The sequence below is a fragment of the Sparus aurata genome, chromosome 13 (genome assembly GCF_900880675.1).
Source record: "Sparus aurata chromosome 13, fSpaAur1.1, whole genome shotgun sequence".
NCBI classification, from domain to species: domain Eukaryota; kingdom Metazoa; phylum Chordata; class Actinopteri; order Spariformes; family Sparidae; genus Sparus; species Sparus aurata.
In genome coordinates, this window is record NC_044199.1 from 20,770,044 (window position 1) to 20,798,026 (window position 27,983).

Sequence of the window (27,983 nt, forward strand, 5' to 3'; positions counted from 1 at the left end):
AATATTTGAGAAATAACCATCTCAGGTTGGTTCTACAAATGCCATATACTATCTTTCTTCGGCTGATTAGCTCAGGACAAAAACATGACATTTATGAAACGTATGTCATAACATCCATAATATATGAAAATCTTACTTTAAAATCCTGCTTAAACCTTTGTGAGTTTACATATCCTGAACATGGACCTGCAAATGCATGCACTCATGAACAACAAAGAGAAGTTCCTTAAGGCTTAAAAGTCTTCTCTGTCGTCTCTCTTATCAGCACTTTGTGACATTGTGAGAGCCTGCCGGTCCTTACAGGCAGCTTTAACAGCTGTATTGATCTGTTAACTTCACATTCACGAATCACAAGGTTAGGGAAATCATTCAGATAACATCAGCAAGCTCTGTCCTCCCCCAGTGCCCGAATGTATACTCAATTAATACCACTATGTCTTGATGCTATCTCTGTTGGGAAACCATCACCCTTTTTTGAGGAGGTTACAATCTGGGGGTTTGAGTCCGATTTGTCAAACTTTAGAGCTTGCTTCCATGATTTTTTCAATTAAAATCAAAATTCTTATACACCTAGAACACACACAGAAACTACAATGAGACAAAGCTATGGTGAGCTGACTAAATGAAGTCCAACTAAACACTGAATAGTGAATAATTTGCGTCGACGCGTCGTCCCAAACAGGAAGTGCTGGGACCCGCGGAACCTGAGAATAGCCCCTCTCACACAGAGATGCTGCATTAACGCAGCAGCGGCGGTTTGTCAATTCTCCACCATTGGTCATTCACACAGAGCGATGCACTGCTGGAGTAAAGAATAGTAATTCGAGTCAAGAGTAGTTCACACAGAAAGCCAGCGCTGCGGCTCCTAAAGAGGCGTGACAGTAGTACACGTCATGATGATGACGTCGGTGATGACAAGGTGTTTCCCAGGTGTCCTCCTGTCAATCTAAACCCGCGGACCGTTTATAATGTGTCATGATTGAGGTCCTGACCCACCAAACATTCTGGAAATTGAAAGAGTTACGTTTTTTGCGCTAAATTACATAATTACATAATCGCCATCAGTAAACTGGTCGCTGTCTGACTCTCTCACTCGCAGGGACGGAGGCTGTTTTTTGGGGGAAAGTTCACTGAAGTCTCGATCGGGAGGGCTGACGGTCGTGGTGATTTATATCAACACAAGCACTTGAGTGAGTTAAAGTTTTTACCGGTGACAGACGCTGTTTTTTGGCCAGAAATGTGACGAGGAGTCAGTAGGACAGGCGGGAGGACGGACCTTGCTCCGCCTACAACTGCGGTATTTTTTTGCTCATATAAGTTACCAACTACACTTACAGTTACTACATTTCTTTTGTTTGGTCATGTAACATTAAATTAATCGTTAGATTAGTCAACTAATCGAAAAAAATAATCGCTAGATTAATCGTTTAAAAAATAATCGTTTAGGACAGCTCTACCCCCAACAATTGCACACAGATTATTCTACAGTTCATCTGCTTTCTAACTTTGCCATCTGCACTAAAATTACAACCATACCACTGCGCTAGTTTATTGCCCCTGTACACAGCAACTCCCCACTATTAGTGCATGAGGGCCAGCAAGGTCTTGAGTGGCCATTTATCAGTGTCGATGTCAAGGATCTGGGCAGGTGATGCTGTTGGATTGATGTGGGTATCAACTGTCTACCCACCTAAATTATATATCTGTTTCCCTCCTTTGAGATTTTGAATCAGAAAAAGAAAAACATTAGAAGATTTAGTCCACTCCTGCAAGACCCGGGAAGTCTCTACAATCAAGTGGATAAAGAGTAAGTGCTAAAATAGTAGCATAAACAGGTTTCCTGTATCAGGCAGGCATCGGTGCACATTAGAGGAGGCTGCTTCCCACTCAAGACACAATAACCACAGTTAAGCTGATTGTAATACATGCAATGGCATTTCCATATTATGCAAAGCAAAATTAAACTAAAGACTAGCTAGAGCTAGACAGCAAAAGAGAATGCTACTTTGTTCATCACAGGGTTCATGTTGGGGATATCATTTATTATTTAATTATACCCCTTTCATGTCTTGCTAAATAAACTGTTGTTTTAACATATTTCACTATCTTCTGGCCAATCAGTCTGGCTGCTTTGTATGCTTGTACTTTCTCTCTTGAGTTTAGGAATCCTGAAATAGGCTTCCAAAATACCATTTTCCACATGAGAACCCAAGTCTCCATGTGCACCGTCAGGGGCGTCACTAGGAGTGCAAAACATCTGGGGCTTTAGCCCCACAGATAAATTTTGAAAATTGGGCTGTTAAAGATTCAATTCCAACATAGTTTGAGAAGGAAAGGAAGACCAATCGTTGGGGTCCTCATCTTCATATTTTAACCTCCTCAACCCGAGCACCGCCGGTACCGCGGGCAGCTGCGCACGTTGCATCATACACCCTATAAGAGCATGCTAACCATGTAGCAACATAGTAATGCAGCACCAGTGTTGGGAGTAACAGCGTTTACGTATAACGGCGTTACTAACGGCTTTATTTTCTGTAACGGAGTAATCTAATGAATTACTTTTCCCATCGTTACAACGCCGTTACCGTTACCGACTATAAAATGTGGCGCGTTACAAATTGAAGTTTCTCATTGAAGCTGTTGTCATCCGACTCGGCTCTCAGCCACCGGAGCAGTAGCTTTATTTTTCTCCGGTGAGGCAGGAGGGAGGGGCGGGACAACCGCAGAGGTGATGATTGGCTCTCTAAGGTAGAGTGAGAGCTGTAAGCCAATCAGAGGCTGTGTTCGGTTTACACACAAACCACACAGCCTCGCACACACAAACTAGCAGAGGTGAGCTGCAAAAATGGCGAGTCCAGAGGGAAAGTTTATATTTTCAAAGTGGAAGTAAAGACACTACTTTAACCTCTTTTGTCCACGTCCGTTTTAAGCAACTCTAATCTAATGAAGCATCTCTCAACTGCACGCGCTTCAACAACACTAGTGGCCAAAAACTCCGTTGTTGACACTGTTGATGATGATAGCAGGCGTGGCTAACGTGAGCTCCGCTAACACAGAAGGACATGGAGCCGTCCGAGCAGCTAGCTGGATGTTTCTGCTCCAGCTTCACTAAAACTTGTGACACAGACTGAACTGAATGCAATGATAGGCAGGTATGTTGTTGAGAACAAGCTCCCGTTATCAACAGCTGACCCAGACTCCTTCATTGGCTAAATACCAGGGAGAGCAGGTGCTGGTCCGCCATGCAGAAAGACATTTTCTAAATACATAGATGCAGAGTACATTAAAATCAATGCCGAGCTCAAAAGAGGAAGAAAAGAAAGTAACGCAAGAGTTACTTTTCCTGGTAACTAATTACTTTTATATTGGAGTAATTCTGTTACTAACTCAGTTACTTTTTGGGAGAAGTAACTAGTAACTATAACTAATTACTATTTAAAAGTAACATGACCAACACTGTGCAGCACACCCACTTAATGGGAAGAAGCTCGGCTAAATGGTCATGATAACCATTTTCACCTAATCGAAACACAATTCCGACACCAAGCAACTAAATGAGCACGTAGAAAAAACACGCTAACGGCACATGTCCGCAAAATCGGCGCTAGCGATTACGCTACTTCACGCTAATGATCCAAACAGCATGTCATATGAAAGCTGGGACTCTACAAATTCCAAAGGTCTCATCCACTCTACGCCCCAAACTCACTCAAACAGCAGCCGAAGAAGAGCAAAAATAAACATCACTTTATAAAGACATAATCATGAATTATGTGTTACATTGGCTGTTTTATAAATTGTGTTTGAGTGCATTACACCGCTCCACCAGCTAATCCAATGTGTCACTTTAAAATGATTCCTGACAGTTCAGGAAAGGTTTCGGTTTCAGGAGGAAACGTATAATGTGGAGTAGGTAGGGCCCTTGTCTTCGCACACAGTCTATTTGCCTCCTTGTGATTGGTGGATTAGTGGTGTTATCATGGATTTGGGAACTGCACCTCGATTCTATTGGCTCTGACGGCTTGATAGAGATGTCAATCATCCAAATTGACCAATGGATTCCCAAAATGTTGCAAAGTCTAACCTGTTGTGGGTGATTGACAGCTCCGCCCCCATTACGCACCAAAACACAGAGGGCACAGCGGAAAGCTTTCTACATCAGTTTTTTTTTGCAGTCAAACCAGCTCCTTTGTATGGTATTGTTGAATGGGAAAATGTATAGATTAGGTTACATATATATATATAATAGGTTTGGTTGATTTTTCATGTTTTAAAGGGGATGTTCACTCTAAAAGTGTACAGTTTTGTTAGGCGGAAATGAAATCTTTCATTTATGCTGTGTTCCATCTTAATTTACTCTGACCTAGTAACATCTATGCTAATGCTTACAGAAATATACTCTATTCATTACGGGCATGTCATTTTCGAGCAGAGGCCTGAGCCAGATACCCACGACCACAATTCCGATTTTATTTACCACAGTGGGCAAAATTAGTAATTAAAATTAGAATAATAACATAGAGGTATATAATATAGAGGTTGAATTCACAGCGATATGCTGAATCTGTGCAAGCAAGCTATCCCTGCTCCGCCTCAGGTGTGATGTCTCAATCTCCACGTCTTCTTGCTCTGGCTACAACTTTTTTTTTTCCAAAGAACCTCCGTATATCCATAACAATAATAATAGTAATAATAATAGATGGGCTCTGGTGATATCAGTGACGCATAGAGGGGAAAAAAAACCACTGATGTTGTTTGCGCTGGTGACAATGTTGCATTTGTGGCTGCTGGCCGCACCACCACATAAAAATCTCTAGGGTTATTTTCATCATTAGGCAATTATATTTGATAAATGTTTTATTTTTTTTTCTAAACATCCGGGGCTATTCCAAAAACATCCAGGGCTATAGCCTCGGATGCCTACGTCTAAGGATGCGCCTGTGCACCGTCATAACACTCCCACAGTGCAAGCTGAGGCTGCAGTCAGCAGCATGACTGCAGAGGCTCCATTGTCCAGTGGCCAACACACAAACACTGTGGCTTGAACTTTTGAGCTGCTCCCAACTGCACCAACATGTGTGATCTCTGATGAGTGAATTTTGGCTGTGCTGAAAGGGGCAGCAACACTTATTGCTCAGGGCTTGCTGGCAAATATTGTATTGTCAGACAAATGGAGACTTCCACTGAGATTCACTGCATACAGTATTTGATGTGTGTGAGAGAGTGTCACAGCATAATAAATGATTTTTAGGCTACCATATCATGAGGTCATCAGTGTTATGCTTCAGCTTTTTGTTTTTCAACAGTACTGCATGAAAGTGAAAGTAATACCGGGATATTAATGATTAAACAGGAAGGAAAAAACTGTGTGTGCAGCACTCATCTGAGCAGCTGACCAAGCCAACTGCGTCTGCAGTGATAACGGCCCAAACTATTATAGTGTAAGCAATGTTTTATTGTTTGTTATTGCAGTTATATAAATATAATTTCTCATGCTGTTAGAATTATTCTGCGCATCGTCCTCTGTGTAAGTTTCAGATGCAGCGGGGGGGAAATTTCGCTGCGGTTAAGATGGGCATGTGGAGGTAGTATCTCAGCCGCAGCAGAGGCGAGCTGGTGTCTGTGTGAATGGATAAGCCGTGGAGGCGTGGAGCAGGGGTGTGTTGATCTGATGGTGTTCACAGTCTAATAGCGCAACAGATCCTTCACTCATCAATTAAAAGAGAAATGACCCGCAAAATTAAAGTCAGAGGACTGAACAACAGTAACATAGTAACTGGTAGTGTCTTTGGCAACTTATATAAGGTCATCTTGTTTGTCATACTGTCTGTCCTACCGACTCGTTGTCACATTTGGCATAAAAAAAAGCGTCTGTCCCTGGCAAAAAACTTTAAATCTATGTGTTTGTCTCCTTCAACTATTGTGATCTATGGTAATGTTATCTATTCAGTTCAGTTCATCTCACATGAGTAAACCCTCTTCTCAATGAAGTCAATGTAGGATCTCAGAAACATCTCTGTGCACACATTGTAAATGTCTGGAAGTGCAGCTGCAGACTACCGGTAAACTAGCTGTGTCATATTTGAAGTGTGTTTCTTTTGTCAAATGCACTTCGGTTTGCTCAACAATATTGCCTTGAATTAGAATTAAATCCAAAGGTAATTTTGATAGATTTTTTGATTCAGAATCAAAACCGTGACAATCCTACAAACAACTGTAGTGTTCTGACTCCTGTCAGATTCTGTGTAATGTTTTGTGCCCTCCTACTGGCGTGTCAGGGTTATAACGCCTTCAAGAACTGACTAAAGAAAATACACACGCAGGCTGTGGAGGACTAAACCTGACATAAGTATAAATAAATAAATAAATGCATAAATGCATGAATAAATAAATGTATAAATAAATAAATGCTGAAATAAATAAATAAATGTATAAATAAATAAATGCTGAAATAAATGAATAAATAAATAAATGCTGAAATGTATAAATAAATAAATAAAAGTATAAATAAAAGAATATCCATCCATCCATCCATTTTTGTCCGCTTATCCGGGGCCGGGTCGCGGGGGCAGCTGCCTGAGCAGGGACACCCAGACTTCCCTCTCCCCGGACACTGCCTCCAGCTCTTCCGGGAGGATCACAAGGTGTTCCCAGGCCAGCTGGGTGACATAGTCACACCAGCGTGTCCTGGGTCTTCCTCGGGGTCTCCTCCCGGCGGGACATGCCAGGAACACCTCCCGAGGGAGGCGTCCCGGGGGCATCCGAAACAGATGCCTGAGCCACCTCAGCTTGCTCCTCTCGATGTGGAGGAGCAGCGGCTCTACTCCGAGCTCCTCCCGGGTGACAGAGCTCTTCACCCTATCTCTAAGGGAGCGCCCTGCCACCCTGCGGAGGAAACTCATTTCGGCCGCTTGTATCCGGGATCTTATTCTTTCGGTCATGACCCAAAGTTCATGGCCATAGGTGAGGGTCGGAACGTAGATTGACTGGTAAATCGAGAGCTTCGCCTTTCGGCACAGCTCTCTCTTCACCATGACAGACCGATACAACGACCGCATTACTGCAGCCGCTGCACCAATCCGCCTGTCAATCTCACGCTCCATCCTTCCCTCACTCGTGAACAAGACCCCGAGATACTTAAACTCCTCCACTTGAGGCAGGAACTCTCCTCCCACCTGGAGGGAGCAAGCCACCTTTTTTTCTCGACCGGAAAAAAATAAAAGAATAAATGCTTTTTATTTATTTCTACATTTCTGTTCACCTACATTTATTTATTTCTGTATTTCTGTTCACCTACATTTATTTATTTCTGTATTTCTGTGTCCATATGTTAATGAGGAGGTAGGAGGTCCTAACCTCAGTCAAGAGCATGACTGGTCAAATCGGAGAGCCAGACAAAAGCAAACGATTCCTGATCCCAAGCCTCACTCTCTGTAACGCTGTAAACCAGCTCCAGTTAGCTTAATGGCCTCAACCGGTGTGACAGGTTAACTGGCGTTCATTTTAACTTGCGAGGGTCCGAGATGTGCTGGTGGTGTGGTTTGAGAATCCTGTCTGGAGAGAGAGGGGTCCTCAGCCATGTCCGCTAACCAGGAAAAACATTCTGCTCATCGCTCCAAGTCATGTATATGTGTATTCGTTTTGACGTGACTTGAACACTTCTATCCACACGGAGATGCCGGGGCTGCGACTTGCAAACCACTGTTAGATGAGCGCTACAGAGCACAAATCGTCCAGAAGTGTATGTTGTCGGTCTCATATCTTTGTTGTGAATCTCTGTACTCTCACACAGCGAGCAGCCAACAGCTAAAAGCTAACAGCTAACTGCTAACAGCTAGCATAAGAGCTAACGGGGGTCTCCACGCTGCTCTCGAGCCGCTTGTCGTGAACAAATGCTTAATACTGTTCCACACATGAGTTGTTTGAGAGTACAGAGATTCACGACAAAGATATGAGACCGACAACATGCACTTTTGGACGATTTGTGCTCTGTAGCGTTCATCTAGAATACACATATACATGACTTGGAGCGATGAGCAGAATGTTTTTCCTGGTTAGCGGACATGGCCGAGGACCCCTCTCTCTCCAGATGGGATTCTCAAACCAAACCACCAGCACACCTGGGACCCTCGCAAGTTAAAATGAACACCAGTCAAATTCATTACTAAACCAGAGCTACATGAACAAATGTCAACAACTGCAGCTAACAGTTAGCTGAGCGGGCTTGCTGGTAGCCAGCAACATTCCTGTACAGTGTACAGGAATCAGCGCCGCTAGTAAGGCAGAAGTAGTAGACCCTCATCGAGCACACTCCTGTAACCAATCATGCTCTTGACTGAGGTTAAGACCTCCTACCTCCTCATTAACATATGGACACAGAAATGCAGAAATAAATAAATGTAGGTGAACAGAAATACAGAAATAAATAAATGTAGGAGAACAGAAATGTAGAAACAAATAAAAAGAATTTATTCTTTTATTTATACTTTTATTTATTTATTTATACATTTATTTCAGCATTTATTTATTTATTCATTTATTTATGCATTTATATATTTATTTATTTATTTCAGCATGTATTTATTAATTTATGCATTTATTTATTTATTTATTCATGTATTTATTTATTCATGTATTTATACTTATGTCAGGCTTAGTCCTCCACAGAAGGCTGTGCTCCACCACAGAGGTGTTGTTGTCTGATCCTTGGAGTAGATCCATCAGTGAATATGGTTTTATTTTGAGTTGGGAAAACGTGCTATCAATGCTGACGCTAATAGGGATGCTAGCTGTTAGCATAAGCGGATTGAATTCATTGTTGGGCTTCATTTGTGTTTTGTGTGTAAACCACTGCATGGGTTGTTGCCATTTGTTGTGTTTACTTACCTGTGAGAGAATTTTACTGTGAAAAATTAATTAATTAATAATGTGTTGTATTTACCTGATTTGTAACCTGTAAAGGAAGAAGTGTGACCAGCGTTGTTGCCTATATTTAATTTAAATTGTAACACTGTGTACATTTTCGTTGTGTTGCAGTTTTACAGAAAGGTCTCAGAAGACTTCAGTAAATCTCTCAACCTGGAGTCAAGCCTACTGGGTCTTTTTTGTTAACTATCTGTCTACAAATACAGCTCATGTGTAAGCCAGGACAGAATATGTAGTAAAAATGGTTTTCAGGAACCCATGTACTAAAATTGTTGACAGAAAACATCTAATGCTGTACTTGACAAAATTCAATTTGGATTCATTATTAAATGTTTTTCATGTACCAGAATTTAGAAAGAAATAAGAGGAAATAGTATAGGTTCGAAATTGATTATAATTTCTTTTGTGATTCCTTTTAGACTTCAGAGGATACATTTGCTGTCTTCTGCAAAATAGCAGCATGAAGGAATTATTATTCTGATGACATTTCCTGAAGGTCTGACATTTCCTTTTTATCTATAGGTATATAAATAAGATACAGAAAGTAGCAGTGAAACCCATAACTTGCAGCTACATATGCTGTAACTGCTTAATAAATAATGATCCAAACATTTATGTCCTCTAAACACTTCAGAAATGTAGTTCCTTTCTGCAAGTCTCAAACTCTGAATGCTTCAAGTGACTCTTCTAAACAGATTTTGGCTTTCCCTCACCCCAAAGAACACATACTGTTGTTAATACAGTATGTGATTTTTGTATTTTCCTTTTTTATAAAGCTGCTAGAAACACACAGTGCAGAGCGCAAGCTGTGAGTTTCTCAAGGAGGCAGCATTCCTCAGACACAACAACCTGGGGAATGGACACAGTCTGAAGTCACTATCCATGTTGTTTATTAATCAGACTTCCCTGGCAAAGTCGCTAATGGCCACCAAGTCACATGAGCACTTCACTGGGACTTGGCAAACTATGTGGGGGAGGAAAGGATTCTCAAAAAGCTTAGTCTTTACTTTTGTGCAACTGTGAGTACTGCTACTGTATGATGGTGCATTATTTGATATCCAGGAAGTGGAAGGTGAAGCCATATGCAAACTAAGGAGTTTTTTTCAGCACACTCCCATCACCTACAGTATGAAAAATAAACAAAAAATGAATCCAGATGCATTTTCTGTACATGACTGATTTACCAAGCAATATCCATCTGCATTTTCATTTGTGATATGAACCTGTCAAAATACCAAACACACAAACCAAACAGCATAGTGGAATACAATAACAGAAATTGCTACCCACCATAGGAAAGTAAAAGACAACAGGATAACAGTTACCTCCGGTTTGCAATTTGGCTTTTCAGAAAACAAATTTGGGCTCTTGTTCTTACAATGAAACAGGTACAGTAGCAATGTTGCATTGTGGAGCAACAGTATTCAACTAGAAAAATTGCATTTCCTGCGAAAATACAGTGTGAATGCTGAAGGCCGAAGCGATTTCGGAAATCTGCTGAACGTACTGCCGAAAATGCATAAAACTGTAAGAATGGAGAAAAAAAGGTGAAAAGCTGTAGATTAAGAGGGCTGGAAGATGTTAAAATGGTGAAAAAAGCGATGAAAACCTGTACAGTAAGAGGGCCGAAAAAACGTAAAAAGGTGTAAAAGGATGAAGTAAGAGGGCCGAAAAAGCCTAAAAAGGTGTAAAAGGATGAAAAGCTGTAGAGTAAGAGGGCTGGAAGAGGTTAAAATGATGAAAAAAGGCTAAAAAGGTGAAAAGTTAAAGGCTGAAAGAGCTTAAAAGGGTGAAAAAAGGATGAAAAAGGATGAAAAGCTGTAGAGTAAGAGGGCCGAAAAAGCTTTAAAAGGTGAAAAAGCATGAAAATGTAAAAAAGTCAAAGGGTGAAAGAGCTTAAAATGGCTGCACATACGCTGGAGGAGGAGCAACCATGAAGCAAGCCAACAAGATTTCCTACAATTTGTATGTATACATTGTCTATGTGAAGTAAAAGATGTGGGATCAAAATCAAGCTGAAGACAATTTTTTCTCCAATCTTTGAAGCTGCTCTACACTCCAGCGATGATGTCACACACTCTAGCTGACGCAATACACACCATTATAAAATCAGAAGAGGAGCTAAACATCCTTAAAACTAAAACTGCGATATTTTCAAAACCTAAAAAGATTTTTAAAAACTGAATACATCGCCAACAGTTCAAGGTCTTGTGACTCTTTGAGAGTTGGAATGGTGTCTCTCGCTCAAAGCATGAGGGACAAGAAGAGGTTGAAAGGCGATAAGTTTTGCAGAGGATTTGAAGCTTTTCCCATTTGATTCAATGTAAAAACATTTTTTGAAAAAGCTACATTTCTGAAAAAGTTGAAAGGTTAGAAAGCTGAAGGAAGGAGCTTGAAAAGCTGAACATTTTAATAGTTGAACGGTTTCTATAGCTGAACGTATGCTGAAGTTATAGCAGAATGAAATTTGAAAAAATTCCCATAAGGATGAATGGGAAAAATTTGGCAGAAAAAGCTGAATATTTCCAAAAGTATGAAAGTTTGAAAAGAGAAAAATACAAGCAGTAATGTCCTTAAAAAGCTGAACATTTTGATGGTTGAATGGCCTTCAGCATTCACACTAATTACAGACACTTTTTTACAGACACAAAGATTAACATTCTTTTTTTAAGTGGCTGATGTAGTGTCGTCACGATGCCAAAATTATGACTTCGGTACGATACCTGCGTAAAATATCTCGATACCGATACTGAAACGATACCACGGCGGAAAACTAAAACATCATCAGAAGTAATGTTATTATTATTCAGCATTAAAACAATGAACATAAATGACATTAACTGTAAGTCTGGCAATTCATAAAACAAGATAATACTTTATTTGTCCCACAGAGGAGAAATTTGCAATTTGCTTTTCATGTTGATAAAATTCAAATCCTGGATTATTAGCCTGCAAACTACATTAGTGCACTAAAGTACAACACAAATGACCCAGACTTGGTGGAGGTCTGTGCTCTAATCAGACCATTTTCTAATAATATAAATTACAATATATGTTATAAATTATTGACAAAAATGTACATGCTATGATTATATTACTAGTACTGATTGACTTAAAATAGATCATTTATAAGTGTCAGCATACTTGTGAACACCAGTGCATGTTATGTGTTGTTAGCGTCTGCTTCCTCAACAAGCCTTGGACGGTCGGCAGCAGCACTCATTCCACTTTCAGTCATGTCTGTCTCGCTCTGCTCTGTGACTGTCTGTCACTGTGAAACCACGCCCACTCTGGCTGCAGATAGTGAGGAAGCAGAGGGAAGCTGCACACACAGACACGCTGCCCCGCTGTCGCACAAAGTTCATAAAGTGCTGATACTAATAAAACGTGAAAAAGTATTATTTTTAAGGGCTGGGTACCGCGGTACCTTTCTAGTATCGCTTTACCGTGCAACACTAGGCTGATGATGTGTATTCTATAGCTCACAGCTGTAGCTGGGTGCATTGTGAAAGCGTAGAACACCACTATCTGGAGTAAAGGTCCATGAGGCAGGTTCAGCATCAAAATGATACATTCCAATGTTTCATGTTCAAATACACACATCAATACATTGTAATGTAGCAGTGTCTGAGGATGAACTCTTGCTCTCCAATCAAGGAGCCACCTGGCTTTAATAGCACCTCATAGAAAATTTATATTTAAATCATTTATCACATTTCGATATCACGCCACCCTACACAGGTGGCGATATATACCTGCCATCGTCTGCCATCTGCCTGCTCTGCCTGTATATTCTGCTCCGAGGCTTTATATGGACTGTGCAGTGGGAGAAGGACAAAGACATTTTTTACAGCAACAGCTCTGCCTCTTTTGCCTTGAGTTCCCTACTGAGGAGCTGTAGCCCTGCGATAAGAAGAGAACACTCAACCCATCAACAATGATCGCAATGTCTTTAACAAAAGGCTTCATACAATTAATACACCACAGCTCCCACACCACCAGCCCTATCCATCTCTGCTTAGCTGGCCATCCAATGACAGCTGTTGCTCCAAATATTATTCTAACCAGCTATAATTCTCATATTTGGCTGACACCGGCTAATGGAGGAAGGACAAGGGCACAACACACAGGCCTGTAAGGGTCTCGGACCAAAAAAAAAAACCACAAGAGTTTGTGCTGCATCCTGGCAACACAGCCAGTCTTCTCCCAGCCACATACTGAGAAAGAGAGAGGGAGGCCGCCTGCTTAAACAATGAGGCTGCCTCATTACCAGTGTTTATCTTAAGCTGGATTAATACTCCAAAAAGAAATGCTGTTCTTTTATTTGTTAGGAAAAAAACATATGATGTTTAGTTTTGGGCAGCCTGATAACTGTATGTTTTGCTGTCTTCTTGATTTTTGTTGGGTCCTTTTTTCTTTTGCAACTTCTTTTCCAAACAACGCCCACTATTGTCAGCGTTTGATTGTTTCCCACCTACCCTTCACATGTTGGAGTCTGTACATTTGGTTCTTATAGAAGATGATCAACCGTTGGGGTTCGGATCCTTACTGGTTTTAGCAAAAACTCTGAAAGCTGCATATTGAATCCACTCAAAGAAACTGTGGAAAAACAGGGGGTACTCTGTTTGAGCTGCCTCACCTGCCTACAGGAAACATGAACAGATCTGTATCACACACACTCGTTGTACTGTTGTTTTTTTTCATGTGTGATTCTGGTGTCAAACGTGAATCAATTCTGTCACTGTGAATGCATAAATTGTCAAACATATTAAACGGCAGAAAATGTGAGACTGCATTCACTGAGGGGCACTGTGAAGCTGACCTTGACCTATTCACACATATTTCTTACTGCGCATGAGAAAGCAGGAGGACAGCATGAATCCATGATGTAACGTCCAGGATGCTGATTGCCTCCTGAAAATTATTGCTACATAAAACATGAAAAAACTGATCTTCATTTTGGACAATGCCTCCCACCCTCTCTCTGGTGAGCTGACGCAGCCTAACAGCAATTTTATCCCCTCGAGGTGTGCCATGAAGCACTACAAACACTTACTTGTGTCGACTGCCATCCAGATGTACAGTGCTTCCTGCCACAGTGGCTGCAGCCTCTGCCAACTAGTAGAGCATTTCAGCCTAGGTGCCTCTTATGGTCTATATCAGTTGCTTCCGATTGTCTTTCTCTGGTCCTGTGATCTGCCCTTGGCTCTCTACATCCAAATTAGCCGACTAGTTCTGACCTGCAGGGTCCTGTGCATATCTCTTTACACATCTGTGTACGAGCCGAAATATTATTATTTCTATCATGAGCAGTCAGGATATGCACAAGCAGCTTTGATGTGTGATTATAATCAGTTCAGACTATGAGAGGGGCTACTGTAACATCTAGTTTCTATTTTAATAATACACCCACAGTCCTGCATGTTAAAACAGCGATCACAGCATACTTGTCAGCTAAACCCATATTGATACAAAGGGTTTTCACTGAGTAATGGAAAACGATTAATAACAATAAATTGCAGTATGATAAATGTTATCTTTGTGACATGACAGGGTTTACCCTGATAGACAGCAGGGGATTTCAGAGGGATGTCCTTTGTTAGGAAATTGACCAAACTGCATCCGCCTTGTTTACTTCCCTTCCCCCCCAATATCAGTAGCCTAAGTGTGCTGTATCTTGATTATAGTCCGACCAATATCTTGGCAGAAAAAGATGCTTGGCGTGATTTTTAATTACTAAATTTCCAGTGGAGTTTACTGTTTCAGTGCATTAGCGACATTTTAGACAATAATGTTTCTTGTTAAACTGTAAATATCTTGCCTCCATCACATATCTTAAGTGTTTTATGACCACATTTGGAGGGATCATTGCAAATATGCCGATATATATCTATTTTGGAAAAGTCAGGATTTTTGGGGTCCCCAAAATGCAACCTAGGGTCTTTTTGTGAATGTACCCGAGTCAAATGTTCATTTAAAAGCATAATTACGATGAAAGCGCCACTTTTAAGATTGACCATATTTTTGTTTCAGGTCAAAATCATTTTCAGTGCTCAAGTTCATGTGTAGAGACCCTGGTGATACTACGAGCAAAGTTTTATGTTGTGTCGAGCCTCCTAGTGTTTTAAAAATAGCAATTTTGATGCTAACATAGAATTTGCCCCTAGCACTCCACTGAAAATGATTTTGACCCGAAAACAAAAATACGATCAATCTTAAAAGTGGCGCTTTCGTCGTAATTATGCTTTTAAACTACGTTTGACTCGGGTACATTCACAAAAAGACCCTAGGTCGCATTTTGGCGAGAGTTTCACTTTAACAGCTGGTGAGCAGCAGAGTCCTATGTTGTGTGTGGCATTTTAGCAATAGACCAATTATCTCATGTAAGAGACCAACGATCAAACTTTTTACCACTCATATCAGTCTATCACAATTGGTGCCCAATCAATCGGAGCAGCCTTAATATCATATTTATACCAGTATCGATATTTATTTCCTCAACATTTAATCCTGGTTTTACCATGTCACTGATAACAAGCAACTCTAGATGACACTAAAGTAAGGAAACATCCCTTTGATCAGTGATCAATGATTTACATCAGCCGATACTACTTCCAGCAATCAGTGGTCCAAAAATCCTTATCAGTGCACCCAAGCAGTAGTGTCTGTGCTGCTGAAAATACACTGTAAAAAATCCCCGCTATAACAATGAAATCAACTGCTGCCGGTAGCATTTTGTATCAGATTCCTGTTAAGAAAATCACACATTTTAAGACTTGATAGACTTTGCTTTTGAACTAATGGGAACAAAGTATGCTGGATTCAAATTTGATCACAAGCTTTGCAACCCTAAACATGAAATACAGCCTTTAATGTGAGAGCTTGTGCAGTTCTCTGTTACCTGAGAATCTTTATTTATTTATTTGGTGTCCTCCACATGTTTTTGTTTTTATTCATCATCTTATCAAATATGATCTATATTGGCCTCGTTCTTATCTGTGCCCTATTCTGTTGCTGCAATGACCCAGTTTCCCTATGGGAAACATTAAAATTTCTACTAATCTTATTTAACATAACTCTGATACTGCAAGAGATCTGCCGATGTGCAAATTATATCAACACAATCTTGGTGCTGTCTGGAGAATGGATTGGACTTTTTTTGTTTCAGCAGTTATTTCTGTATTTTGCAAATAGTGTCATATGCAGACATTTTCTGTCACGTGACACAATTTCTTCCTCTCAAAATGATGAGAATAGTTCTGTACCATCATAAGTAATGATATATAGCATAGCAACAGTGACAGTGCTGAATTTCATTAAGTGAAAGAGGTTAAAACAAGCTCTCTGGTCTACTAAAACACAGAGTCAATTGATTAATTCCACCTGTGCCACATTTTTCTTTTTCTGAGCTTTGCATGCAAAAATGTGTGACATGTAACATCAGAGTCTAAGGTTAGCAGTGTAGTCAGGCAACCTTAAGTCAGTAAACCGAGAGGAATATAAAAAGTTATGTTCAATTTGTTTACATTAGTCAATAGGCAGAATTTTGAAGTCAGCTTTCTTTAACTAGAAAACATAAATCATTATTAAAGAGTTAAAAATGTTTATATATTTATATATTCCATTTATTTATATTTGACTATCCCCATACTGTGCATGACTTTAGTTCTGAAGGGCAATATTTAAATGCTGGCCAAACACAACAGTGAGGTTCTGGAGTGCTGGAAAATACCCCATACATCCTCATTCACTGTTTTTTTCCACTTCTTTCGTTTGTCTGTTCACCCATGTATTTACAGTATTTCAGCTAACAGTATACTTCTGACTACAAGTGTTTGTCAAAGGACAGGGAGAATTTTACAATATGAATCCTTGTTTGAGTCCAAATATTGCTATCTGGTGATGGCGCTTGAAGCACCTGGGGTGGCCTATTTTTGCATGTCCTTATGTGCGCCTCTGTCTTGCCACAATAGAGTTATTGGATGGAATTTTTAATGTCCGGTGTAAACAAGGTCAGAAAAAACTGAGCTGCTGCCTCACTGCTCTCGCCCTCAAGAGCTGAGCCGACCACGCAGTCAATGTGGATTAAGAACTAATACTTAATCAACTTTGCGGCAAAAACCTCTCATACGTAAGATTTACCATGCATCAAGATGATCCGCGGGCAGAAGGAGGTACAAGCGCAAAAAGGGCAATTGCTCAGCTTTAACTGTAGGTGGATTAAAAGGGAAAGTTATGTGACTGAGGGATACACAACCAACATGATGAACAGTATACGTTACATTCCTCTTTTCTTTTTTTTCCCTTTTTCTTTCCATTTGCAAAAGTTCCCAGCCAAAGTAAAAGTAATAGGCTACTGCTGAGAATTACCTTGGAAGGATTTAACTTTCAGAGAAAAGGCTGCAGCCTAATATAACTGGTGTAAAAATACATCCAAAGCAACCAGTCGGATACTTATGGAGCCATGCTACTGGCACCAAGACAGCTCAAAAGCACTTCACTAATCGCTTAATTTAAACTGCGGCTTAGATGACAAGCATCCTGATGTCAAATGTAGGCGCAATGGCTGGACGCTACGTATAAAAGGCAACTGATAAAGGGACAGACAGTCACATCCAAACAGATCCGGAGACAGAGATAACAAGTGCTTCCAGGATGACAAAATCCATCACTTACCTTGCTCCATTAGCAGGACAGTCATGCCGACCAGCATAGCCCAGTACAGAGGATTCTTCATGTTTACGGATCTGCTGTTTGTCAGCTGTGTGATGTCGTCGGAGAAAAATAACCTGTCAGTCTGAAAATCCCGAAAAGTGCTTTTCTTCAAGTCCCCTGTCCTACTGTCTGACTGTAAGCTACAGCATCCACCAACGCAGCGCTCAACAGAGTCCCTCCTCCATCTGTGAGGTTACTGGCAGCGGTGCTGTAGACATACTAGAGACAACAAACACGACCACTTCCGCTTGTGGTTCGTGGTGTTCGGCTCAAGCGAGCCAGTATTGACACTTTTACTTTGGAAAAAACGTCAACCTACTTCCTGCCTTGACTCGGTTGTATCCAACTTGAAGCGGCTTTTAGCGGCGACTTCTTATGGAGGCGCTGTCCAGAGGCGGGGCTTCCATGGTGGCACGGGGGCACCCGCCCCCCCTGTAATCTGATTGGCCACCCCGTGTGCCCACCCAATGGTCATTGACTCGGGGTAATGTCAATCATTGCGCTAAAGCTCTTTACCAAAGCTGCATGCAAAACCAAACCTTGTGTGACTAGACTGTGTTAAGAACTCATGAAGGGTTTTATTTTGGAAAAAAGACAAAGGAAGTGGCTCGGTGGCAGCTAATGAACTCGTGTAACTTCTAGAGCTGGTGAATACGGTTCCTTTTAAGGACTGAGTCATTATGAGTCCCTCACTAAATTGAACAGGGTTGTGCGAGTCATTTGAGTCACTTGAGTCAGTATTGCCTAATCACCATGGAAACTCAGTCCTAGCCCATTGTCTATGGAGCCAGAACAGTGACTTTAAAATTTGGCATCCAAAAAAAAAATTGGCATTGAAAACAAAACCAGTACTGAAAAAAGAAACATTGTCATTGAAACATTTGTATTGAGAACAGTTGTATTGGCATTGAAACAAGTATTGGCACTGAAAAAAGAAAGTAATTCAAATAATTCAAATCCAAAAATCTTATCATTTTATTTTATTGGGATTTTTTTGTATTTTTCAATGACAATCTTCAGATTTTTTCTTCATGTCACTTTTTTTTCAGTGACAGATTTTTTTACGATGTCAGTTTTTTTTCAGTGTCACTGATTTTCAGTTTCAACTTTCTGTCACTGTTTTGGCATCGAGAGGGAGGGGCCTGAGGGGAGGGGCAAGTAGAGCGTGGTTTGCATATCATTTGAGAAGGTAATGGCTGCAGCCTGCGGGAAGGCGGGGCTGGACGGTCCAGCCATAAGACACCATGTACGATCCGTGTGCCGGCCGTCTCTGGGCAACACAGAGTCCAACTACCTCGCAGACTTTTCTTCAAGCTCTCTCCTGATGTGCCCAAGTCTCTGTGTATCTGGTTCTGTCCCGGAGCTCCGGTCTCTATATGCATATGGAGTGTGGTGGTAGTACCGGGGCACCGAGCACGGAGGATTAGCCCAAGTTAGCACAACAGTAGAACAGCCTGTCGCTCTGAGCCGGGGCTGCAGCGCTGACAGCAGCACTCCGTCTGCTCCCCGAACTCTGTAACACCGCACCGCTACCGGAGACCAGAGACCGGAGCTCTCCTATAAACTCAGTTCATGTGAATAATATCACTATTCCTACAATGACTCCTTTGAGTCGAAGCGAATAAACTCAACAAGTCAGTGTGCGGGTAAAGTCAGCTGTGATTGTGCTACTGTGGTTCATAGTAAAGTACAACAGACGGCTGTTAATCAAGTAACAGACACATATTTCCATAACTGACTGACTTTTCTTCAAGCACTCTCGTTTATTGTCCGGTCTCTGTATGCATGTACAGCGGTGCGATGGCACAGAGCTCGGGGAGCAGACGGAGCGCTGCTGTCGGCGAGGCAGCCCCGGCTCGGAGCGACACAGCTGGGGCTAATGCTCGTTAGCTCCATGCTACTACCACACTCCATACGCATGTAGGAGACACTACTTTGATAAAAAGGGGTAATTAATTACTGGTAATCAATTATACTTTTATACGGGGCACCACCTCCGATGATTCTCTGTGCAACTAGCTCGGAGGGAACTAGCCAGAATATTAACTGTCCAAGTTTGGCTTGAACACAAAAGATCAGTCTCGAATTGATCTGTTGAATTTCAGTTTGCTCCTATTCTGAAGTCATGAATTCTTTCCACTATACCATCGGTTTCCCACCTCAAATTAAAAGAGCACAGACAACGACATGCGGTTAAATATGTTTATTTACTAAATAAATGCAGAATAAAGGATGTGAAATAATAATTCAAATATGTGACAATATTAACAGAAATTGTGAAATAAAATGAGGACAAGATGAATCCTAAACGATGGTGGGTTTTAGTGTAAGTAACCGGTAATTTATCACTACGAATTAATGTTTATTCTATTGAGGCGATATGGCGAGGGCTTTGAATTTGTGAGATATATCTATATATATATTCGAAGCTTCCACAAACACCAACTCTGATCTCATTCGAGTGTGACTCTTGTCGTGTGAAATGTTTTAGCCTACTTTAGTTGAAGAGCGGGGTCCCGGACTCTGGACGGCCTGGAGCAACTTCGTCTCCGTGCAGGAAGGCGGCGGCGGCCGCTGTGGAGCGATGTCGTCTCGGTTCAGCTGAGGACAGCTCCTGGCCCAGCAGTGTTCTTGCTTGAGTGCGTGGGAGGCGACCTGAACGATCGGATGCTACTTCTTCTCTAGGCTGTGGATTTCTTCACGGCTTCTTGAGCAGTTAACTGCACCGACTTGTAATAATCACGAGTTCTGGTCAGAGTCTCTTTCTTGAGCTGATATTGCGGAGCTCCGAACATATATCGATTAGGTCTTTTGTATAAAAATAACGGGGAAAGAAACACTGGCCTGGCGAGTTCGTCTTAGTTACTTGATACAAAAACAAAAATAGCTTTTCTGGCTTACTGAGTTGCAATACTGGGCGATATAAAAGAATACAAAAAGGATTAATCTCGTTCTCGCTTTGGTTTAGAAAAGAAGTTATTTTCAAAATAACTGCGCATTTCTTGGTAAGAGTTCTGGGAGCAATTCAAATCTCCGGAGAAAAAGTCCGGAGGCGCGAACAAAGCAAAGTACGGAGATTAAGTTTGAAAAATATAAGTATAAACGCGTTGTAGAAAAGATTAAGCAGGTAGGGGTTACGAAAAAGAAGAGAGAGAAGAGAGCGAGCAACGTGAAGTCTGCTCTTTTAACACTTACGCTGAAGGCAGAATTGAGGGCGGACTGGCACGTCACTTCCTCCGGTGACGTCACAGCTCATGTTACAGCTCATATTGCAAACTTATTACTTAATAAAATATATCAACGGTTTAAAGGTCCCATATTATGAAAAACTGACTTTTTCTGGTATTTGGGGTGTTATTGTGGGTCCATGGTGCTGCCACACACCTAGAAACTTTGAAAAAAGACTATCCGTGCTTTTTTGAGTGAGATACAGATTTCTAAAGGGGTCCTGCCTGCAGTTTCCAGATACACCAGTCAAATTTGCTGCGGCTGTCGACGTCGACGGCCACTCATTTGCATATGGCTACCCCACTGCCCCTCCCTTCACTGCACGGTGTCTCCACCCACCAGGTACAGCTACCGTCTGGGAGATCCGCCATTATGCTATTGAAATCACCATGTCCAAGCTCAAGGAGAAGTGCGCTGTTGTTGGTTGCAAGGACCAGCACAAAACACTTCATCGTCTCCCAGCTGCAGAGGACAAAAGAGCTGCATGGACTGAATTTATTTTTGAGAGCAATGTCCCAGCTGAAGTTGGCAAAAAACTGTTGGTGTGTGTGAACCACTTTGACGCTGACTGTTTCACCAACTTGGGCCAGTACAAGGCAGGAGTAGTCGGCAGACTTGTACTCAAAGGAATACTTGCAGACCAAGGACATGTAAGTATACAAATAATGTGCTGTGTGTTCCTGTAGATAAGGCTGAACTCGTGCCTGATGTACTGTGTGTTTTACCATTGAGAACAAGGTATGGTTAGCGGCTAACCGCTAACGTTAGCTTCTCTGACCACACAAGTTAGTGCTACAGCAGAATCACTCTGTGTATTATATTTCTGATCTTGCACATTATGTAATGCGTGTCCTAGGGAAATGTCTGCATGTGCAAGTATTTAGCTGTTTTTATTTAGCAATTTTACACGAACTAACCAAGCAGTGTCACATAGTACCAGCTAACGCTAACCGCGATCTTCCAAGCTAATGCTAACCGTGAGCTAGTTCGCGATCAACACGGTCTCCACATGCAAACCCAGAGACCCGGTCGGTCAAGCGGTACATACACACACCCTCTGCCGGGTCTAAGTTTTCAGGATTTTGTGAAATAATGCATTTGAAAACGTTTTCTAAGCTGGAATATGTTGGCCTAGGCCAGGGCAAAACCAGTGTACTGCTGAATGCTACACAGAGTTTAGATTCTCTGCCCGAGCCCGAGCCTGCCGCTATCCTCGGACGGGCCGGGCCGGACCGGGCCCTTGACCAAGTATTTGTGCTTTTTTGTAGAGATGGCGCCGATCGATCGGTAACTGATCGGATCGGCCGATATGGTAAAAAAAACAATCGATCGGGAAATCCGATAAAAGATTAAAATCACCGATCCGATCGCATTATACATATATTATACATGTGCTTGTGTTTGTTACATTCCGGATCCAAAGGGGGCGGTAGTGCGCCAAACCGCTGCCGCTTCAAAACAAAGAAGAAGTGTTGTGTTGTAGTCACACCGCCTGCACGCACTGCTAACATGTCAGTTATATGGAAGTTCTTTGAAATATGTGAGACAGATGTCACACACGCCAGCTGTAACGCATGCGAGCGTTTAGTGCCTCGTGGGGGAAACAAACCAAGTAGTTTTAATACTACCAATTTAATTCGGCACTTGAAGTCGTTTCACAGCAAAGAACATAACGATTTCCTGCAACTAACTAGCGAAAAGAAAAAGACAACGCCGACCCCACAGGCACTGCTGCAAACAACATTGGAAAGCACGCAGCCCTACAACCCTTGCGGTGAGAAGGCCATGGGAATCACAAGAAGGCTATATAGCTTATATAGGCTCAATTTATATTTTATTTTTTTATACTATGTATGCAACAATACAGCCATTTAAATGGCTAATATCAATAAATGACTGAACTTTCAACCTTCAGCTCTTCTTGACTGCCTTCTAGAGGCCATTTTGGCATATTGTTTTCCACAGTGCCACTGCTGCTATGAAGGAATATTGAAGTTACTGTTATGCAATAAATAAAGATAATCTAGTAGTATAAATAAATAATTACAAGGTTAACATAAATGAAAGACTATAGGCCTTTGCATGAGTGGATGAATTAATGGGGAAAAAAAGAGTAAAATAATATAAATATTAATAATATTGTTCCACGTGATCGATCGGTTCTGATCGGTAATCGGATCGGTGAGACTTTAGGTGATCGGTGATCGGTAACGGTCCCAAAAAACCTGATCGGACCATCTCTACTTTTTTGTTTTTAATAACAGCTAGAAAAACGCGCATCTCTCTCCTCCGTCCATTTTTGTGTTGCTGCGTGGTGTTACACGTGAGTTATCCTCATGGTAAAAACGTGACTTGAGACGTACGTGACATCACTCCCCGAGACGCAAGAATATATATTTTTACTAAGGAAAATGACCAAAATAATTCTAATGCACAGTGACTTGAATAAATAACTTTAATCTGATCACTTGTTTGGAAATGTTAACGCATTAGATGCAGCCTTTAGTGCTTGAATTATACTGTAACAGTGCTGTCATGTGTTACTCCTATCCATATCTGGGAATTCTGTGCAGGATAATTAAACTGTGATCACTTGTTGAGAACATTTTAAATTGTTTGCCCATTTCTTGCAATTGTTTTCATGTTTTATTGTCTTTTTACTGTTTAAGACTCTACCTGGCTGCACTGCATTACAGTGAGAAGGCTGATAGAGGACAAGCTACCACATCATCAGGAGATCCTCTTTTCAAACTGAGCTTTCCAAAGTCCAGGAAGGAAGGGAGAGTGCAGAGCCAAACCCGTGTAGACAGAGGCGACATTCCGTAAGTTTTACAATCTTTTATTTGAACCTCTCAAATTAAAATAAACATGGACACACAGGCATCACACAAAAGGTTGAACACAAACACTTAAAACTTAAAATCTGAATTATTTTAAGATGGTTTTCAAAATAAATAATAAGGAGAATGTATAAATAAGCAGTAATTAGGAGAAATAACAGAAACTTTACAACACTGCAGCACAAGGCTTTTTGGTTCTACTGCAATTTTCCTGTAAACATACATTTTTGTTTATTGCACTGCAGACTGAGGTGATGCACTGTTGGACCTGCTCTCGAGAAGGTTTTCCAGGACCCTGACCCATATGTGAAAGAGGTGCTGAAACTAATAATCCCTGAAGACCTCTCGGACCACACAGACAGGCAGCACAACTCTCACTCTCCGCCCCTGAGAGCCCCAGCACCAGCTTACAAAGCTTCTGTAGGCTATATTGGCTGAACATAGGGCTGGGCGATATGGCCTCAAATCAATATCACGATATATTGAGCAACTCACCTCGATAACGATAAATGAACGATAAGTAACCCCCTCCCTGCACCTAAATAAAAGGAAAAAAAATCCTGTGTATTTACAGAAATGACACTTTAAAAGGACTGTAAAACTACATTGTAGTTAAGATTTATATTATTTATTTAGTAGTTAAGAACAACTGATAAGCACACAATTGAACAGCTGAAAAGCACAGATTACTTGAAATGACAACAACTGAACAAGTTTAAAAGTATAAAATATACAGTCCCTTATAAACAAATTCTAAGCTTCTCGCTTCTCCCTTTTTTTATTTCTTCGAATTGAATCACGTGGTTGTACTGCAGGTGGTGGAAGAGGTTGGATGTAAATAAATAAACATTTTGAGGACTTCAGAATCAGAATCTAAGACATGAGACAAAATAGTAGAGAAGTTGATATTGCTGCTTAATAATATGTTAACCTCTTGAGCATTAGAGAACTTTTTTTTACCATTATTTTCTTTATCATTATATATTTTTGATAGACACAGAAACTGTTTCAGAAGTCAGTGGGTCACATGACATGGAAGCTATTGAGAAAAAAAATCAAGATTTCTGCATATTAATATTCATATAAAATAGATGAAGCACTAAAGTACAATAAACATAGCTGTGTCTCATTCGTCCAGTTTACTAATACAATCTGCTGCTGGAGTCACTGGGCCCCATGACATGGAAGATATTGAAAGAACTGCAATTATTTAGTATTAATATATTTATGCTAAGTAATTTGATGACAGTCCCTAAATCAGTTTCCAGCGATTCAGTGCCATGTTCTGGGAGGTGAGCTGACCGTCTTCCTGCTGCTCACACTGGGTGAACCTCAGTAAAGTCGCGACTGGACCCGAGTAGAGCTTAGAAACAAGCCCAACCCGAGCCCGTGCACGTTGTGTCCGAGCCAGGCCCGACACACTGAATGTAATTATGAGCTCTAGACCGATTTAAAACGACAACTGTTTAATACGTGGACTGTTATAACTGACGTTCTCGACTACAATTGCGAGTTGTTTGAACTACAGAAATCTTAATGAATAATGCAACAAGTGCGCACTTAATGCACTCGACAAAGCCGACAAATGTTATTATCACGGCCCACGACTTGTTTAAAATGGGTCCACACCTCCGACTTTCCTCCAAACTTGCTCAAAGTTAATTCTACTGTTTTTATTTTTTTCTTTACATCTTCATGCTCCATGTTGCACTTAAGCTACACAATCAGTGATGCCGGTAACGCGTTACTAGTTTTGTCATTTTCCTTAGTAAAAAATATATATTTTTGCTTTCTTCTTGCGTCTCGGGAAGTGACGTCACGTACGCGAGAAGTCACGTTTTCCAGCATGAGGACACTCACGTGTCAGACCACGCAGAAACACAAATGCAAACAACAATGGAGGGAGGAGAGAGATGCGCGCTTTCTAGCTGTAAATACAGTCATTATTTTGAGTGAATAAAAAACAAAACACAAATGTTTGATCAGTGGACCGGCCCAGCCGAAGACAGTGGCCTGTTGCAGCCTTTGAACGCAGCATCATTACACAAACTGTCCGCCACTCACAGCGAGAGTGGGTTCACTTGATTACTAACCTGGCATAGCTGGGGTCGCATCGGAGGGCGGAGTTTGCCATCAAATTAATGTAAAATAAGCACATCGGTATAAGCTGTGGTAGATTAATCAAGTGGACCTAACATGTCCCCTGACCCTAGTGGATGTTATGCCTATGACACCGCATATACCGACATGGCCAAAATGACGTCGGTTATCGTTGTAAATTTCGGTATTGGTAAATTTTCGGTTTATTGCCCAGGCCTAGCTGAACACAATTCAATATAAAGTCAGCACTGAATGTTTACACCCATGGCAACTAGATACTTTTTTGTGTTATTATTTTCATATTGAAGTTAATATATAAAGTCAAACTGTTTCACTTCAGATATTTATTTTCTTATTATTATTTCATTCATGTCAACACATGTTTACAAATGTTTCTTACGATAAAACATCTTTCCTGACTGTTCTGTGTTTTCATTGTTTGATATGTAATTTTCATGGTAATAAGTAAAAGATGAACCACAAGCAATGTAAGATAGAGGAATCAGTTATGTACTTTTCATCATTACACTTTTGCGATAAATTAATAGTATTTATGTGACTAAAAGCTTACTGCACTATTCCCCTCAGACGTAAAGGTCCATAGTCTGTCCGATAAATGCTCAGTGCATTCTGCAGTGCAGATACATTCAGGCAGACACGTTACAGGCCAGGAGGGTCCACCATGCACGATGGTGGCTCAGGAAGCTGCTGTAGTCTTCGTGTAACCTAGAAATTATGAAAGGTAAGTGAGTGACGATAGATTAGAGAAAAGAGAGACAGAAAAATGATAACCATGTTTGCCCAGTGTTCACACTTAATTGTGGTATTTCCATACAGCAGATATTCTCAGGTTATGTAGGCATTTGTACACAATTGCCACAGGAACACCTGCTTTTATGCAGAATTTTATTATTCACTGGAAACTATAATCGCTAATCACGTCGCATTGTTTCTTTGATAATATATCTAAAGTTTATAAACCGTTGTAACTGGTAAAAAAAAAACAATTCTGCTGGTAGAGAGGTGATGGGGGGGCAACTGTGGCTTATTGAAAACTTGAAAATTGCTGGCAGTAGCTAATTACAGGTCGTCACTACAAATAAACAGGTTCTCAAGCAACGTACCTGGCTACATAAAGGTAAATAATAATATACGGTCACGCTTTTCTCTTGTAACTGCTATTGCTAAATTGCATCCGCGTTACTTTAACTGGACAGCAGTAAACACAGCCGAGGTTTGGCTAAGCTTTATGATGTAAACACTTGAGGCAGGAGAAGGGGGCTGTTATTTGAAACAACGCGGGGCAGACGGCCAATAAGCTCGTAAAACTTTCGTTAGTCTGCAGTAACATAAAAGTAATGTCGAGGGTAACAAACTTAACTACTAACCAATGAGAAGAATCAATGTTCGTTCTTACTTTCTTCTGGAGCCTCTTGTTGTCCGGCCGCCATTACTTCCAGAAACTGGTCACATGATGCCGTCCTCACGTCTTCCGCAGGCAGGAAGAAGTGGGCGGCACCGTAGGCGGCGCGCAGTAGCTCATTAGCATTTAAAGGGAAAGGCACTGAAACAGGCCACCTGGAGCAGGGCTGTGAAACTGGTGTTTCAAGAACCCTGCTGTGCTCAATCCTTCAGCTTATTTCGACCAAAGCATGTTACTAACATTCCATTTAGACTTCAAGGAACCATGTTAAGAAGCAGAAATGAGCATAATATGGGACCTTTAACGTTTTAAGATCACGATTGACTTATTCACCTAAATCCACCCATGGTCTTTACATCAACCTTTGTTATATGAAAACATGAAAAGGACATGACAGGAATTGCCTAATAAAGTAAAAGGGAAGTCATTGGTTATAACAAGTCACACACACAAGTACATACATTTTTAACAGCACTGATGGCTTAAAAACATTTCGAAAAGGGTTAGCTTAATTTTTGGTACAAGTATATATGTATATAGAGGTGGGTGATCATATTTATAAGCGCAAATATAAAGTCCGTCTGTTCCAGAAACTCTCCTCTTAACTATACACGGACTTACCACTAGGTGGAGCTGTGGCTCCATCACACTTTCAAAGATTAAATCTGAAATCACTAACTATAGTTTCCTTGAACTCAGAAAACAGGGGGAAAAAGTATGTTTGGGTTCTCATCAAGCTGATTAAGAATAGT

General features: G+C 41.0%; 1 protein-coding gene across 1 annotated transcript in view; it reads right to left on the bottom strand.

Moving 5' to 3' along the window:
* The window catches only part of ntm (neurotrimin), a 993,858-nt gene extending 976,002 nt beyond the window's left edge, over positions 1 to 17,856 (bottom strand). Inside the window, exon 1 of the mRNA XM_030437991.1 lies at positions 17,602 to 17,856. Within this exon, the coding sequence (XP_030293851.1) occupies positions 17,602 to 17,662 (61 nt within the window). The 5' untranslated portion in view covers positions 17,663 to 17,856. The remainder of the gene's footprint in view (positions 1 to 17,601) is intronic.
* Between the last annotated feature and the right edge of the window lie 10,127 nt (positions 17,857 to 27,983).